This window comes from Alexandromys fortis, unplaced genomic scaffold, assembly GCF_014885135.2.
Source record: "Alexandromys fortis isolate MF-2015 unplaced genomic scaffold, M_Fortis_MF-2015_v1.1 scaffold_224, whole genome shotgun sequence".
Taxonomy (NCBI): domain Eukaryota; kingdom Metazoa; phylum Chordata; class Mammalia; order Rodentia; family Cricetidae; genus Alexandromys; species Alexandromys fortis.
Window position 1 is genome coordinate 821,808 of NW_026068104.1, and position 16,685 is coordinate 838,492.

Consider the following 16,685-nt stretch of genomic DNA (forward strand, 5'->3'; position numbering starts at 1 on the left):
TTATATATCAGTATTCTGGTACTTTTAATCAGGATTATATTGCGCTTTGTTAGTATAAATAATCATTATAAATAGTTTTAAGAAAATATTTAACCTTAATGATGTAGTACTCTATGTAATGTGTCCTCTTGTTGTTAATGGTTTAGGTTGTTTCCAAGTTTTCACTGTTGTAAATAATGCTACAGTGAAAGTCCTTATACATAAATCTTGTGCACATCTCTCATTATTTCCTTAGGATAAGTTCCTGGAAGTGGAATTACTGGGTCAAAGGGTATGACCATTATTAAGGCTCTTGGTGCATGTTGCCAAATTGCTTTCCAGAAAGATTGTTCCAATTTACACCCCCAGAAGCAATATCCCTCTGCTCCCTCATCAACATTGAGTATTATCCTTTTTTATCCTTAAAAATGTCATTATATTATTTGTTTGCATCTATTGTATTACTAGTGAGAGATGAACATTATTCTTGCTTTATATATATGTATATAGATACACATATATGTATTCTGTAAATTGAAGTTGTTCACTTTTCAGGTTCCTTTTTCTACTGGTCAGCATTGTCCTAATTAATTTCTATCAGATCTTTGTATAGAGGATGTTAACAATATATTAATTTCTAGGTTTCTTTACTAAATATCCCTGAACATGTTATTCTGATTTTTCTGATTTTTTTTTTTTTACCAATTATACCTTTGTCATAGTAGTGATATTGATCATCTTACTGTCCTTTGCATTTCTCAACTTTTCTCTCTCTTGATTGACCTTACCCACACCTTGTTTATCAGGCCTTGGAATGATATTGATGTTTCTATCATTTTACTCAAAGTTATATTTCACTTGTTAATCAATTAGAACACTTTTACTATTATTTTCAAAGAATGCAAATGAATTATTATTTGATTAGTTAAACTTGTTTGTATGATTGCTCTCTGTTTGGATAACATTTTCAAACTCTTTTATAAAAACCTCTTTTCTCCAGCTGCTTATACAGTATAGCTTTGAAGAATATTATAAAGCATTAGGTTATGGAGAATGTTACATATAAAGTATACAAGTATTTTCTGTTTCTTAAGATTTGGAATGTAATCCATTTTCTCTTTTTATATTCCTGTGTTAATTTAAAAAGGGAGCGATTGAGGCCTTCAATGCTCCTAATAGCAGCAAATTCATCTTTATGCTGAGTACAAGGGCTGGAGGTCTTGGAATTAACTTGGCAAGTGCTGATGTGGTTATCCTATATGATTCAGACTGGAATCCACAGGTTGATCTACAAGCTATGGTTAGTAATGTTTAACAATACCAGGAAATTACTGAAGCTCAGAATACTATTGTTTATATAGCACAAAGTTAATGAATGATTAAAGTGTATGATTTTGGAGAGATTTCATAGAAGTTAGAATTAAAGTTGCTCATTTAATTGCAAAAGCAAAAAAGATGAGAACCAGAATATATATCTCAAATATAAGTGCAAAACTTAAATGCCTATATTTTTGCTTTCATCATAGAATAGAGATATCAGCTTTTTCCTATTCTTGAGTATTGAGGAGGCTTCCTTAGTTTGTTTTAATAAGAAGGATTAACAAGAAATCTCATTATTTTTTGTAACAAATATATATTAATGTCTTTAGGCTAGGTGTGGTGGCGTGTGCCTTTAATGTCAGCACTCTGGGTTTGAGGTGAACCTGGTCTACATAGTGAGTTCCAGGACAGCTGGGGCTGCATGGTTACACCTTGTTAAAGAAATCTTTTGTACTAAAATTAGAAAAGGTCAGATTTTCACTCTTGTGGTAAAATAATTGGGAAGAGAAGGTAAAAAATGTGAAAAAGGAAAATGTGCTGTTTGAGGACGTCCCTGGAAAGCTTGTGTGCCTGTATTCATTTGTGCGCATGTGCACTCCTGAGAGGGCATACCTGGAAGCTTAGAGATGATATGAGGATGTCTTCCTCAATTGCTTCTGTCTTTTTTTTTTGAGACGGGTTCTCTTACTGAGCCTGGAGCTTGCCACTTTGACTTGCAAGGTTGGCCAGTGTGCCCGCCTTGCCCCTGACCCTGAATCCATTTGTCTCAGCCTCCCAGTTCTAGAGTTGCCAGTGTGCACCTCCATACCTGGCTTTTATGTGGCTGCTAGAGATTCAAACTCAGGTCCTCATGCTTGAGCAATAAGCATTTTCCCCACTAAACCATCTTTCTACCCCTGCAAATAATTCTGTGCGTGCACGCGCGCGCGCACACACACACACACACACACACATCCACACCCCCACCCACGAAGCTGCTTCTCTTACCATTTATCATAGCCTGGTCATTCAGGGACTGTTGTTTGGAGTTTAAATTTTTAGATATTTGTAGAGCATTGAATGATCTTTGAATGTGCTTCATTTAAAAACTGGCTATCGGACTGTAGTGTTTTTGTATTTATTCCAAGCCTCCTCTCTGTTTCCCTTCGTTCTGTTAGTTTCTGCATTTCAAATACACCCGCCCCACATGCTTATATTTTGCCAGAATTTGCCACCTGCCCCCTTTGCTAATTATAAACCACTGGAGCAATTCTAGTATAGTAAAATCATGAAGATCTCATTAATATTTATGAGCCTTTACTATGTATCCCAGAATTGCCTTGGTAAGCAGAAAGAACGGCTTGATGGATGTGAGATAAAGCAGACTTTGTCAATGTAGCAGCCCTCGCGAACTACTTTGTTCCTGACTGCAAAAACACCTTGTTTGTCCTAGAGATGGTCACATTTAGGGAAAGTTACTTGGTACTCTTTTGTCCTCATCTTAAAGGGGATTTGCCTTATGAAATTCTAGAAGATTCTCAGTAGTAGCACAGCACAATTTGAGATTTCTTTGTTCCCAGAAGTCTTTGGACATTCTTAACATTCATCATCCACCTTTCACAAGTGACAGGCATAGAGAGAGATTGAAGTCTGAGTTTTATTTTTGGATATTTATAGCATTGTAGCTGTATGTCTAAGTCTTGTCTGCAGTCTTCAGCATCTTACAGTGGGACTCTTTCTGCTAGGATCGGGCACATCGCATCGGTCAGAAGAAGCCGGTACGAGTCTTCCGTCTCATTACTGACAACACAGTGGAAGAGAGGATTGTAGAGAGAGCTGAGATAAAACTGAGACTTGATTCAATTGTTATACAGCAAGGTATTTCTATGTGGACTTCATTAATTTGGGGAGGAGAAAAACACTTTTAATTTCCTTCAGAGAAGCTTACTTTTCAATAATCTTTTTTCCCTTTGATTTTTAGCTTAATGTATTTTCATCATTTCTTCCTTCCCTTTCCTCCCTCCAACCCCCCTATATGCATACCCCTCCTTGCTCTTTCAAATCAATGGCCTCTTTTTAAGTTGATTCTTATTGTATTCATATTTGTAAATGTATAAATGTATAAACTTCCCAATCTGTATAATGTTACTTGTACGTAAATAATCTTTGAAAATACGTTTGTAATCTTTCTTATGTTTTTGGTTGTGAGCCTAGCCTTTAGCGGCTGAGCCATCCCTCCAGGCCTGCTGTAACAGTTCATATTTAAGCATACGCTTTCAGTATATGACATAAGATTACTAGGTTATAGTTGAATACCAATGACATGACTTTTGCAGTACCTTATGCTATTTAACAGATAAATATTGGCCTCTGGAAATTTTTAACAAATACACACTAGAGAATCTTTTACACAGGAGACGTTATCTGGAAAACAAGATTGGAATACAACAAAAGTATTTCTGACTTGGGCTTTTAACTGAAATAGTGAACTAGAAAATGCAATAGAAAAACTGGTAGTCGTTTATTAAATAAATAACACTAAACTCACCAATGTTTGTGGTGATATTTTGTTTGTGATCTGACAAATAAAGTTTGCCTGAAGATCAGAGTGGAGAGCTAGCCACAAGTTAGCCATAGAGGCCACACAATGGTGGCACACACCTTTAATTCCAGCACTTTGGAGGCAGAAGCCTCTGCGAGTTTAAGGCCACCCTGGACTACACTAGATTGAGGCAGTCTAAAAGAGAAACAGAGCCAGGAGGTGTTGGCTCACACCTTTAATGCCAGTACTTGGGAATTGTGGGCCTTTAATCCAATCACTAGGGAGGTGGAGACAGGAAGGGATATGGCTGGGTGGAGGAAGAATACAAAGTGGGAGCAGACAGGAGCTCAGAATTCAGTCTGAGGTTTCGTAGAGAAGGCATTCATCTGAGGAGTCCTAGAGACGGGATACCCCATTCGGTCTGAGGACTTCGTAGAGGTAAGACTAGCGGCTGGCTGCTCTGTTTCTCTGATCTTTCAGCTTTCACCTCCTAATATCTGACTCGCGTTTTTTATTAAGAAGACCAATTAGAATTCAAGCTACAAACGTTTCTCATAAAGCTGCTTTATGTATGATTTAATTTAGTTGTGTCTGATCAGAACCATTATACTGTACTTTCTTTGACATAGAATTGAATGTTTCTAAATTTTATCTGCTATCAGGAAGACTCATTGACCAACAATCTAACAAGCTGGCAAAAGAGGAAATGTTGCAAATGATCCGCCATGGAGCCACCCATGTTTTTGCCTGTAAAGAAAGTGAGCTGACAGATGAAGATATTACAACCATTCTGGAGAGAGGGGAAAAGAAGGTTAGTTCAAAATAGCATTGTATTTTCAGGGTGGGTTATTTACAATCCACATATTTTCACATATATGTTGTATTTCTGCTCAACTGCATGTTTCAGACCAGGTTCTTCCTAAGAACTTGTAGAATTGTGTTTGCAGGCATAGGGTAGGGCTTTACTTTTCTTAGCTCAGTGACACTAGGCACACCATTTAAAATTAAGTGATTTATACCTTCTTGAAAATATTTTACTCAAACACTCTCCATTTTGGATGTAATTGCACATGGAAAGATTGCATTTTGTGATTTTTTTTGTTTGCACTGTATTAAGATACGGTGCACTATTGGAAAGTCTTTTTTTTTTAAAGATTTATTTATTTATTATACATACAACATTCTGCCTCAATGTATGCCTGCACGGCAGAGCAGGGCACCAGATCTCCGTACAGATGGTTGTGAGCCACCATGTGGTTGCCGGGAATTGAACTCAGGACCTTTGGAAGAACAGTCAGTGCTCTTAACCTCTGAGCCACCTCTCCAGCCCTGGGAAGTCTTTTGTAAACATTGTGTGAAATGTTAGGGTGATTCTTTGTCAAATCACCCTAAGTGGTTTTACAGTATTGCAATTGTGTTTCTAATGTGCCCTTTCCACTGCAAATGATGGCTAATTTCAAGCATAAGAAAAGGTAGATAGAATGGTGTAATGAGTTCCATGTGTTTATCACCAATTATACTAAAAAACCAAAAGACATCGCAGCTTTGCCTCACCAGAAACACGTTTTTAATAACATCAGATATTTAATATCCAATAACTACTCAAATTTTAAGTGTTACATAGCTAGTTTGTTGTATTTAAAGAAATATTTTCCTTTTTATTTTTAAAAAGTAAAGTCTGTACATTGCAATTGATCCTTATGTTGTCCGTATACTCAGCCTCTGTTTGTGTATTTCCCCCATAATTTACTTGGTAATAAAACTGGGTTGTTTGCCTTTTCACTTAATCATTGTGTAGATTTTGTAGATTACATATCTATGGTCCTTTTAAAACATGTTTGGGATTGTCTCAGTTCCTTTGGTCTTCCTTTAACATAATACCTGAGGCCGACTATAGGGATAAGAGATTTTTGAAAGTGCAAGAGCCTGGTGCTAGTCTTGTCTTCCAGTAAGGGCCTTATGGAGGACAGCATTACACGGTGGGAGTGTGTGTGCAGAACCTGATTTCATAGCAACACACTGTCATGACAATCTAGTCTCACTTGACCAAGAAAGCAGGCCTCTGAGATCTCAGTTACTCCCGAGGGAAAACCCTTAATCTCTCTTAAACATATAGTCAACATCTTTTGACATTCCACCAATTCAATACCATTACAATGGGGACCAAACTTGCAGCTCATGAACCTTTGGGAATAAAAAACTATTGAATTTTTCATTTGGTTCTCAAAAGCAAATTGATTCTCAAAATGCTTTTGTTTTAAAGGTAATAGAGCAATCTTGTGTTACTGTGCTTTATATCAATATGCAAATAGTGTTTTGGTTTAACTTTGCTTTAGGATAGCATTAGCTATTTCTCTCATTAGAGATACACAATGGAAATTATAATATGGCTGCATCTTCATTGATAAATGTCCTTTAAAGAAGCCTTGAGTGAAAATATTTGGGAATGGAACATTTAATTTTTTTTTAAATACTCGAGACAAATTAAAATTTTAGGACTATTTTGTGTGTGTGAGTGTGTGTGGTGTGTGTGTGTGTGTGTATGTGTGTGGTGTGTGTGACTGGAGATAGAATGTAGGGCCTTGCATGTTGTATGTAATTCCTTTATTACAGAGTTAACCACCATCTCAAGAACAGTATGTTGTCTCTCCCCTCCTCTCTCAGCATTGAGGTCTTTAAAATTATTTTAATTTAATTTAATTTTATATGTACGGGCATTTTCCTGCATGTGTCCTTGGAGGACAGAAAAGGCCCTTGAGTAAAGTTGAATTGGCATTTTGAATGGTTGTGAGGCACCGTGTGGTGCTGGGAGTTGAACTCGAGTCCTCTACGAGAGCAATAAGGGCTCTAAACTGCTGAGACGTCACGCTAGCCCCTAATGTTGAACATTTTTCCCTTGTAACTTAGAAGAGTAGATATTTCATGGCAAACCTGGCTTCCAGAAAAATAAGAAATTCACATTTTTTGCAAGTTAATTTACTGATAATTTTCTCATTTCAACATATTCAACTTCAGACTGCAGAGATGAATGAACGCATGCAGAAAATGGGAGAATCTTCTCTAAGAACTTTTAGAATGGACCCTGAACAAAGTTTGTACAAGTTTGAAGGAGAGGATTATAGAGAAAAACAGAAGGTAACTTTATTCTTACAGTCATTCAATGGTGAAATTTTCACTTTTCCTTGTAAAATCTATACGATAACACAGGCAGTCATATAGTTCAAGGTCAATCATGAATCTAATTTGCTTTAATATCATGATGGTCATATTGGTGTCGTCACTGCAGCTCAGTATGCTTTCCCCACATTTTGGATCGGAGAGTTTCATGTTTTGGAGTCTTTTTGATTTTGGAATATTTACAGAGCTGTAACTGATCTGCCAATTTGAAGTCAGAAATATTATAAAACTTTTCTTAAAATTTGGAATTTTGGAGCATTTTGGATTTCGGATTACTTTTAGATTGGTATGCTCAAGGTGTTTTGTGTTTCACCTTGTTAGTGAAAGTAAAGACAGGAACATGGTTGAGTCCTGAAACTCAAGCTGAAATCTCATCTGTTATTAGGGAAATGACTTTGGGTACTCGGCTTTTTCATGTAACAAAGGGAGAATGGAGTAAGAATGCAGAGCGACCCTCATAAGGAAATGGGTTAATATTTGTGAAGTAATTAAAACAGCACCTGGCAGCGAGTGTCTTAGTTGCTTTTCCTATTCGTTGTTATAAACTACCCCGACAGAAGCAACTTAAATGGGGCTGGAGAGATGGTTCAAGGGTTAAGAGCATATACTGTTCTTCCAGAGGACCTGGATTGGAATCCCAACACCTACGTCTAGAGGCCCACAATCTCTTATAACTCCAGTCCCAGGGGACCTGTCACCTCTGTCATCGGTGTATCTGTTTACATGTAGGTACACACACACACACACACACACACACACACACACACCCCTAATTTATAAATAATAAAATATCTACAAAAAGAAACTTAAAGAAGGGATGGTTGTTTGTTTTGGTTTACAGTGCAAGGTACAATAAGTACTTCATGGCAGGTGGAGCGAGGTAGTAGAAGCTTGAAACAGTTGACCCTGTTGCAATCACAGTCAGGAGGAAGGCAATGATAAATGCTTTCGTCAGCTAGCCTTTTCCTTTAGATTAGCATTTAAAAAAAGAATTATGTGCCGGGCAATGGTGGCGCACTCCTTTAATCCCAACACTTGGGAGGCAGAGGCAGATGGATCTCTATGAGTTCAAGGCCAGCCTGGTCTATAAGATCGAGTTCCAGGATAGGCTCCAAAGCTACAGAGAAACACCTTGTCTTGAAAAAAAAAAATCATGTGTGTATGTGTGTACGTCAGAGGATAACTTATGGGAGTCGGTTCTCTCTTTCTATCTTGTGGGTCCCTGGTATTAGAGTCAGATTGTCAGGTTTGGAGGCATATGACTTTATGGATTGAACCTTCTTACTGCCTCCCTTCCTCCTTTTTATACAGTCCAGCATCCCATCCCAGGGAACGATGGTGCCCACCATTGGACTTCTCACCAACATACTACATCCCCAAAGGTTGATCTCAAACATACTACATCCCCAAAGGTTGATCTCACCAACATTCTACATCCCCAAATGTTGATCTCACCAACATGCTACATTCCCAAAGGTTGATCTCACCGTACATCCCCAAGAGTGTCCCACATGATTTTAGATCTCATCCAGATAAAAATAGATTTGTGATCACAGTTAATATTAACTGAGCATAATGTCACATTAGCAGTTAATTGCTACGAGGGCTTTATTATATGTAGTCCTTTGAAAAAGAATGCCTTGTGATATACGACATAGATATCAGTGTTGAAGAAGTGAAGGTTTTATGTTCTGTATGCTTAAACTGAAATTTAAGCAGTAATTTTAAGCTTTGTATCTTAAAATGACTTTAGATGAATGGAAAAATAGCAAAAATAAGAGTTTAATGCTAATAATATATGTGTTACTTCAATTATTAAAATGTAAGAAATTACCATCAGAGTTTTTTTTCCCCTTAATGTTTTTTTTGCTGTTCCGGGGGCTTCATTCTAGGATTCCAAATAGCATCATTTTAACTAGACTTTAGCAGGGTGTGGTGGCATATGCCTTTAATCCCAGAACCTGGGAGGCAGAGGCAGACGGATCTCTGTGAGGCCAGCCTGTTCTACATAGTGAGTTCCAGGACAGCCAAGGGTACGTAATAGAAAGACTCTGTCTCAAAAACCCAAAACTAAACCAAACCAAACTAAGCCAAAAAAAAAAAAAAAAAAAACCCTGAAAAAAACCAAACAAACAAGACTTTATTTTTAAGAGGAATTTTAGGTTCTCAACAAAGTTAAATGGGAAGAACATATATCCCTTGCCTCTGACATACACCTCTCCTCTCCAATCCTGTGCCAAAAGTGGTACACGTGTTACAATCATGAACGTACATTAACACATCACTGTCACTCCAAACCCATCATTTACAACAGAGTTCTTTTTATTAGAGTGGCACATTATAAGCTTTTTAATAAATGCGTAGATATCTACCATCTATCATTAAGTATTTTCACTGCCTAAAAAAATCCTTTGTGCTTTACTCACCCTCCCACCCCCGCCATTTTTCACTGGGCTTCTTGCAAGGATTCATCTTTTTATTTGCTGTTTTCATGGTTTTGCATTTTTCAGAATGTCATACCGTTAAATGAAGTCTTTTAGAGGTTGAATTCTTTCATTTAGTGATATGTGTTTCAGTTTCCTCTGTCTTTCTTCACGGGTCAACAGCTCATTTCCTTTGTAGCACTGAGGAAGAGTTGACATTCTGAACGCCCCCTGTTTATCTATACATTCAGCTACTAAGGAGCATCTTGGTTGTTTCCAAGGTTTGGTGGTTATGAATAAATCTACTGTATACATCTGTTTGCATGATTTTTTTAAAAAACAAAAGTTTTTTTTTAATTCCTTTGGGAATACCAGGGAAATTCTTGTTGAATCCTATAAGAAATGTAAGTTTAGATTTGTAGAAAACAGCCAGACTTTCTTCCAAAGTGGCTATGCCGTTTCACATTCTCCCAGCAGTGAATGAAAACTCAGTCCACATCTTTTCCAGTACTTGGTGGCATTGAAATGTTGGATTTTCACTTTTCTAATTGGTGTATAGTGACTTCTTATTATTTTAATTTGCATTTTTACTTGAAAAAAATTTGGGATTATATTTGCATCATTTTTCCTTTTTCTACTCCCGATATGCTCCTCCTTGCTCTCTTTAAAATTAATTTCTTAACTATATAACTACAACCTGCCCAGTCTATCTAATGTACCGTGTATGTATGCTTTCAGGGCTGACCATTTGGTGTTGGATGATCAGCCAGGTGCCTGGGCAAGGCTGTTTCTCCTGCTGTTAGCAGTCCTTAGTTGCTTGGAGTTCTTTGTGTAGGGCTGAGGTCCCATGAGCTTCCTCCCGGCCTGCATTGCCATGCCTATCGATGTCAGCAGTGTCCAGCTTGGATTTAGGCAGTTATGCTAGTGAAACGTCATCGATGGAGCTTTTTTTTTTTTTTTGACATTTCTAGGAGATGCAATTTCACAGCACACTTTCTGCTTCTCTGGCTCTTAGAATCTTTTCTCTCCCTCTTTTTTTTTTAAAACATTTATTTATTTATTTATTATGTATACAATATTCTGTCTGCATGTATGCCTGCAGGCCAGAAGAGGGCACCAGACGCCATTAAAGATGGTTGTGAGCCACCATGTGGTTGCGGGGAATTGAACTCAGGACCTTTGGAAGAGCAGGCAATGCTCTTAACCTCTGAGCCATCTCTCCAGCCCCTCTCTCCCTCTTCTGAAACGCTCCTTGAGCCTCAGTGCACGATTTGTGCTATACACACATCAGTCGGAACTAGGCTCCACGACTTTTCGATTTGGTTGGTTGTGGTTTTCTTTGATGGTCTATGTCTGTTGCAAAGAGACATTTCCTTGATGCAGGATGATAGCTTTTGGGGTCCAGCCTAAGCTCCGGTTCAGGTCCTGAGACAGAGAAGGGATGTCAGCTCAAGGAAAAAGTCTCGACTACCAGGTGGACTGCACTCAAGTGACCCCAAAAAGCTTGAGCTATCTTTGCTTATACTGTAACAGAGTTTTTTTTTTTTTTTTTTTCCTACCAGGCTTACGTGAACAGTTTTATTATTGGCTCCTATTTTTTTTTTTTTACTTTGAAGAAATACATTGTAATCATCATAAAAGCTCCCATCGTTCCTATTTATGCTTCCCAAACACACTTTCTCACCTCCTACATAACCTTATTCTAGACACAGAGTTTAGCATTTTTGTAAACTTGGCTAAATAGGAGGCAGACACATCCGGCTCTTGCAGCACTTATCTCGGCTGGCTGCTTCTTGTGGCTACAAAGTTAAAAAGTAATAGACATGGGTACAGTGCTTTAAGAACAACAGTATTCAAATACAAACAATTCTTTTATATCGGTAAGATATATTTTTATACAGTTTCTTGTTCTATAAGAGGGTGCCATGTCTCAATTTCTCTGTAAAAGGCAGATTTTGATAAGGTACCCTCCTCCTATCCCACTATACTTCGTCCAAAGATATACTCTCCTATGTATGGTAAAGATGGATCTCTCTAGCCCATATTTTATAATGCATTTTCCTATTGAATCATACTAGATCTTATCATTAATTTTATATGCCTTGTGTCCAGGGAACTTACTCTCAACTGTTGCCACTATGTATATTCCCGAGGCCTTTTTCCTTTTCTCTGTGTGTGTGCCTTATTCTCCTTTCCAGGACGGTGAGACACGGTTAATGTTTCAAGTGGTGTTTTCTCATATATACCTAACTATCTCTACTAAGTCAGAAAAGTTCCCAGGATTAGGAGTTGTGCTTAGTAATACCAGATAAGAAATTTGAGGAGCTTTAGCTTCCAGCTAAATTTTAGGGAAAAACACTTGAGAAAGAAGAGACTTTCAAGGAAAAATTACAGCTGTTGCATGTGTGATTGAGAAAGTAAAGCTAAAACCTGCCCAAAGAATCAACAACATAGTGAGAGAAAAAAGAGCCTGCAAGCAGCATGAAGTTTGCAAATTTCTCTGCTGGTCCATGGTCTACTGGTCCTTGCCAACTGAGAATCCATTTCCATGGGTGCTTTGCCCTGAGGAAACCCACTGGACGGTTAGTGGTTAGTCAGATGCTGAACTGAGACTAGGCTGTACGACTCTTGACAGATACCTATACTTTGACCTGTGTATATAAGAATAAATATTCAGAATGCAGTTAGGACTTATGCTGCTTTAGTAAAGTGGTGGTTTTGGGTCTCTGCAAAGATCAGTGGCTTCACTAGCCCTGTGTAGTTGGCTAACTTTCTAATACCAGACATGTTTGAGTGAGTCTTAAATCCAAGTAATTAACAGTTGGTTCCTGCCAAGGTTTGCATACCACTACTATTGCAGCATGCTGGTCATCATTGTGGTTCACAGATGTCATAGCTGAGTAGCAATGTTGGTTGCTTCCCTCCTTTGGACGTTTGCATGGCACCTTTTGGTACCATGAAAGCTACTCCTCAGGGAGGAGGCATTCAATTCTAACTCAGGAATCTCTGGGCTTTGTGTCTGAAGTGCAAGGCACCTTCAGCAATAGGGACTTAATCTTTCACTTCTAGGGGGCAACAAGGTTAATAGCAATATCCTGCAATATTTTGGGAGTCTCATGGGCCCTTCTGACCAATAACTCAAAAGAGGGATTTTTGATGTTGGGGATTTGATTAGATAGCCTATGCCTCTTTGGGTGAACATTGGCAACTGAGATGGGAAGATTTCATTTAAGCTATGTATGTATATTTATAGACAGATGTAACATGTATTAGATAGTTTTTTTAATTTTAAATATTTGATGTATTTTTTATGACTTTTTCCGATCCCCTTACTGTTATTTTACCCTCCTCCCTCCTTCTGTATTAACCACCCTCTGCTTCCCTAGAGATCCCTCCATTTTCCCACTTCTCCCCTCAAATCCCTTGTTCTTTGCTGTTCCCTTCTCTATTTCTAACAGGTGTAGAGGGTTTTCTTCTTATTTTAATCTGAAATTTCTTGGTGACGTGTTGAACATATTTTCCACATCCTTAACTACTATCTCTTTGTCTTCTTTGTTTAAAGTCTTGTCCAGTTTATTTTTTCAGCTGAATTGTTTTGTTTTTTCTTGTAGTGCCAATATTTGGATACTTTGTTTTCGATAATGGTCTAATCAATTTTGTCTCTTACTAATATTTTCTCCCCATTTGTAGCTTATTTTTCATTTTTTATCCCACATTACTGTTTTTGCTGTGTATGTTCTTTGCCTCTCCTAGTCTGTGTTAGTTCTCCATTTTTTTTTTCTTTCATGACCTGGACACTCTGGAAAAGCACTCATCAGTTATTCATAGCTTGTCTCTTGCTTTGTGTTTGCTTGGACAGTTTTTAAGGATTTTGCTGAGATTATGCATTTTTGGCAACAATATCCCAGAAGGGATGTTGTGTCCTGAACATATTATCAGACCATCAATGATCTTAACCAATCTTTTTATGTGTGATGTTAACCTTTTTCACTTAGTGGATGGCATCTGCCAAATTTCTCTCTTATGAATTTAGTGTTTTTACTTTTGTAATTCATAACTATCTTAGGAAGGATATTTTCAAAGTTGTATGTGATGATCTTAGCATCTGTAGGGGGAGTTATTGTTATGATGTTTACCTGAGGGCCATTTCCTCATTTCATCTTTAATTCCTACTTGGGAATTTATGTAAGAGGAAGCTACCCCAACTCTGTTAATTATTTATATCCTCATTTATTTAAATTGCTATAGATTCATGTCTATTTATTTTGACTTACAATACAGTTGATTATTATTATTGTTATTGCTCAAATTGTTCCATAAAACATATTCTTGAATTTATAGGAATAATGTTTCATTAAAGACAAACACTTTTTTAGATCTTGATTTTACTGCAGACTGAGAGCTGAATCATTTTAAATTCCATCACATCCATTATACTGACAATACTTTCTTGCCATCATTTGCCTCTGATAGGTTTTGTTCCTTGACTTATATTTATCTGTTTTATTTGCAATCTTGGACGCTTTGTGTTTTATCCTGCTTAGATGGAGGTGATGGCCTTTCTGTACAGGGTAGAAATTGTCTGCCTAATATGTTTTTTAGATCTAATTATATGATATAAATATTATTTACTCTCCAATTATTCCTATGGGTTATTGGTACTAAGAATCTTTTATAAAGTGGAAAAATATTAATAGAACCTAAATAGCATTGAAAGTTCCTTTTTTTTCAGTGTTGGGACTTCCTCATGCTCAGCACATCCTATACTACTGAATTACATCCCTAACCCCATTCAGTTAAAGTAAGATTAGTGTTAGAAAATACTTGTGTATGTGTAATGTAATAAGCTGCCCCATGCTTTGATTTCTAGCAAACATGATAATTTACAGATAGTATGTATTTTAATGATTATAATGATTCTTCTATTGAATGTCTACTATTAACAGTAATATCCAAAATCAGAATTTTTGAGTTCTCAGTTGAGATTATATTTTATTTCTATGCATTCATGTTTTCTACATAGGGTCATAAATTAGGCTCATATTGTTTCTGAAGAGAATTGAAAATCTGATAGTATATTGTTCATAAATCTTAGACATTATATGTTAAGTTAGATTTTCACGTGTGATTTATTGAATCAGTTACACTATTTTACTACCATGCTTAGTAAATTTAGTCATGGTAGCTGACATTAATCCTTGATAAATTAACTTGAATAAGTTAGTATAAATATGGTTTTGTCTAAAACAAGCCAATTCAGTATAATTAATTCTCTTTCTGAAAGTTCAAGAATTGACCTTTAACACTTATTTCGAATTTCAACATCTACACTTTCAAACATATACAGATTGGATGACAAAATTACTTTTAGAAAGTTAATTTTAAGTATACATTTTACTTCAATTTAGAAAGATTAAACTATATGTTATTTATAAAATCTTTTTTGTGCGTGTGTATATGTGTGTATGTATGTTCACATTAATGTGGGTGCACATGTATGTTTACATGTGTATGGAGGCCAGAGGTTGATATCTAATGTCTTCCTTGATAGTTGTCTGCCTTGTATATTGAGGCAGAGTTTCGCACTTGAACCCAGAGTTTACTGATTGGACTAGCCTAGGCCTGCTTCCTCTGGGGGAATCCTCTGTTGCCACCTTCTGAACTATTTATGAAATCTTTTTTTCCCCCAAATACTGTCACCTCACACACTTATTTTGGTATAAGAACCATAATTCATCTTCCTCCTTTCTTCCTTCCCTCCCTCCCTCTCTCCCACTGTTCTTTCCTTTTTTTGTTTGGTATTAAACCCTGGGCTTCTTACATGCTAGACCAGTTCTCTACCACTGACGTACATCTGTAGCCCTAGATGTGGGTATTTATTTTATTTAAGCATCCCATTTTAATTTCTTTTAACTTCTAAGACTTAGAAGGCATTAAAGGTCATTTCCTCTATGCTTTCTTGTAATGAAGGAATCTCACTTTATAGGGTGAGCAAGATGACTCAGTGAAAGGTGCTTGCCACCAAGCCTGACAGCCTGAGTTCAATCCTTGGAATCCGTATGGTGGAGAGAACCGACTCCTAAAAGTTGTTCTCTGATCTTCCCAGGTGCGACATGGCATGAACATGCATGCACACATACACACATATGCACACACAAATAAATAAATGTGATTTGAAAAAAAAATCTCATTTACAACATCTGCAACAGATGATAGCCTGTGTTTGAATTCTGAAGTGCTGGGGATCCTACCTCTCTCTGGGAAATTCCTTTTACTGTTTGCTATCTTGCCCTTGTGTATTCTAGGCAAGCAGTCTACTGCTGAGCTACACCACCAGCCCTGTGGACTTAGATTGCATAATGATGGTGTTGTTTCTTGCAACTTTGCACATCGGTTTGAATCTTATGAATCAACAAAAAAATAAACCTATTCTTTGCTATTGTATAGATTTTGCCTTATGAGCCTTAACATTAAGATTTATTTCTCTAGACACAGTGAGAACTTGTAGATCTCTAACCACCCTCATTATCTTACTTTGTTATCCATGTTTTTCCTAAGTGGTTGTGGGGATTGAGCCAAGAGTCTTGTGCATGCTTAGCATTTGTGCTACTACTGAGCTACACAGGCAGCCTTGCCATCCACTCTTTGCCTATGCTGAAATATTGAAATCAACCTTAAGATAAGATAAGATATTGGGACCATTAATGGTATATTAATAGTCTTTTAAAGGCCCCCATGGCTCATTTAAAGTCACTAGTAAAATGGAGAAACACCGGGAAACAGAGAAAGCAGAGAAATAAGAAAATTTTTCCTTGGAGTCTAAAACTTTGTATTGTCAATTTTGTTTGTTGACTATTAAAACTCATTCCCTATCTGACAATGGGGTAAGTTTTGCAATGAGACAAGTCTATGGTAACCTTAGTCTCCATGTGTAATAGTAATACCTTAACATTAACTGTTGGCTAGTTAGCTACTGCTTTCAGATATGTTATTGTGTGTGATGTTGCGGCTCCAACCCAGGGCCTTGCACAAGTTAATCATACAGGGTTCTACCGAGCTAGAGTCTCAGATCCTTTGTGGTCATATTTAATCTTCAAGGTAAGTATTAATTGTTCTCATTTTACAGAAAACAGAAATAACCCTCCAAGATGTCTGACCAGTGAAATGGTACGATTCAGATTCAAATCTGAATCTTGCTGATTCTAGTGACTTTTGCCCACTCCTCTACAGCTTGCTTTTCTAGAAAGTTCCCTTCAAACATTTTT

The 16,685-nt window shown here is 37.1% G+C and overlaps 1 protein-coding gene across 4 annotated transcripts in view; it reads left to right on the plus strand.

Annotated features, from left to right (window-relative positions):
* Positions 1-16,685, plus strand: part of Smarca1 (SWI/SNF related, matrix associated, actin dependent regulator of chromatin, subfamily a, member 1) — a 73,372-nt gene that overhangs the window by 27,208 nt on the left and 29,479 nt on the right. For 2 of the 4 annotated variants that reach the window (XM_050123983.1, XM_050123984.1), the window contains exons 13-17: positions 236-271; positions 1,127-1,279; positions 3,024-3,156; positions 4,483-4,631; positions 6,836-6,955. In XM_050123983.1, the coding sequence (XP_049979940.1) occupies positions 236-271; positions 1,127-1,279; positions 3,024-3,156; positions 4,483-4,631; positions 6,836-6,955 (591 nt within the window). The remainder of the gene's footprint in view (positions 1-235; positions 272-1,126; positions 1,280-3,023; positions 3,157-4,482; positions 4,632-6,835; positions 6,956-16,685) is intronic. The other 2 variants (XM_050123986.1, XM_050123987.1) reach the window with 1 other exon arrangement.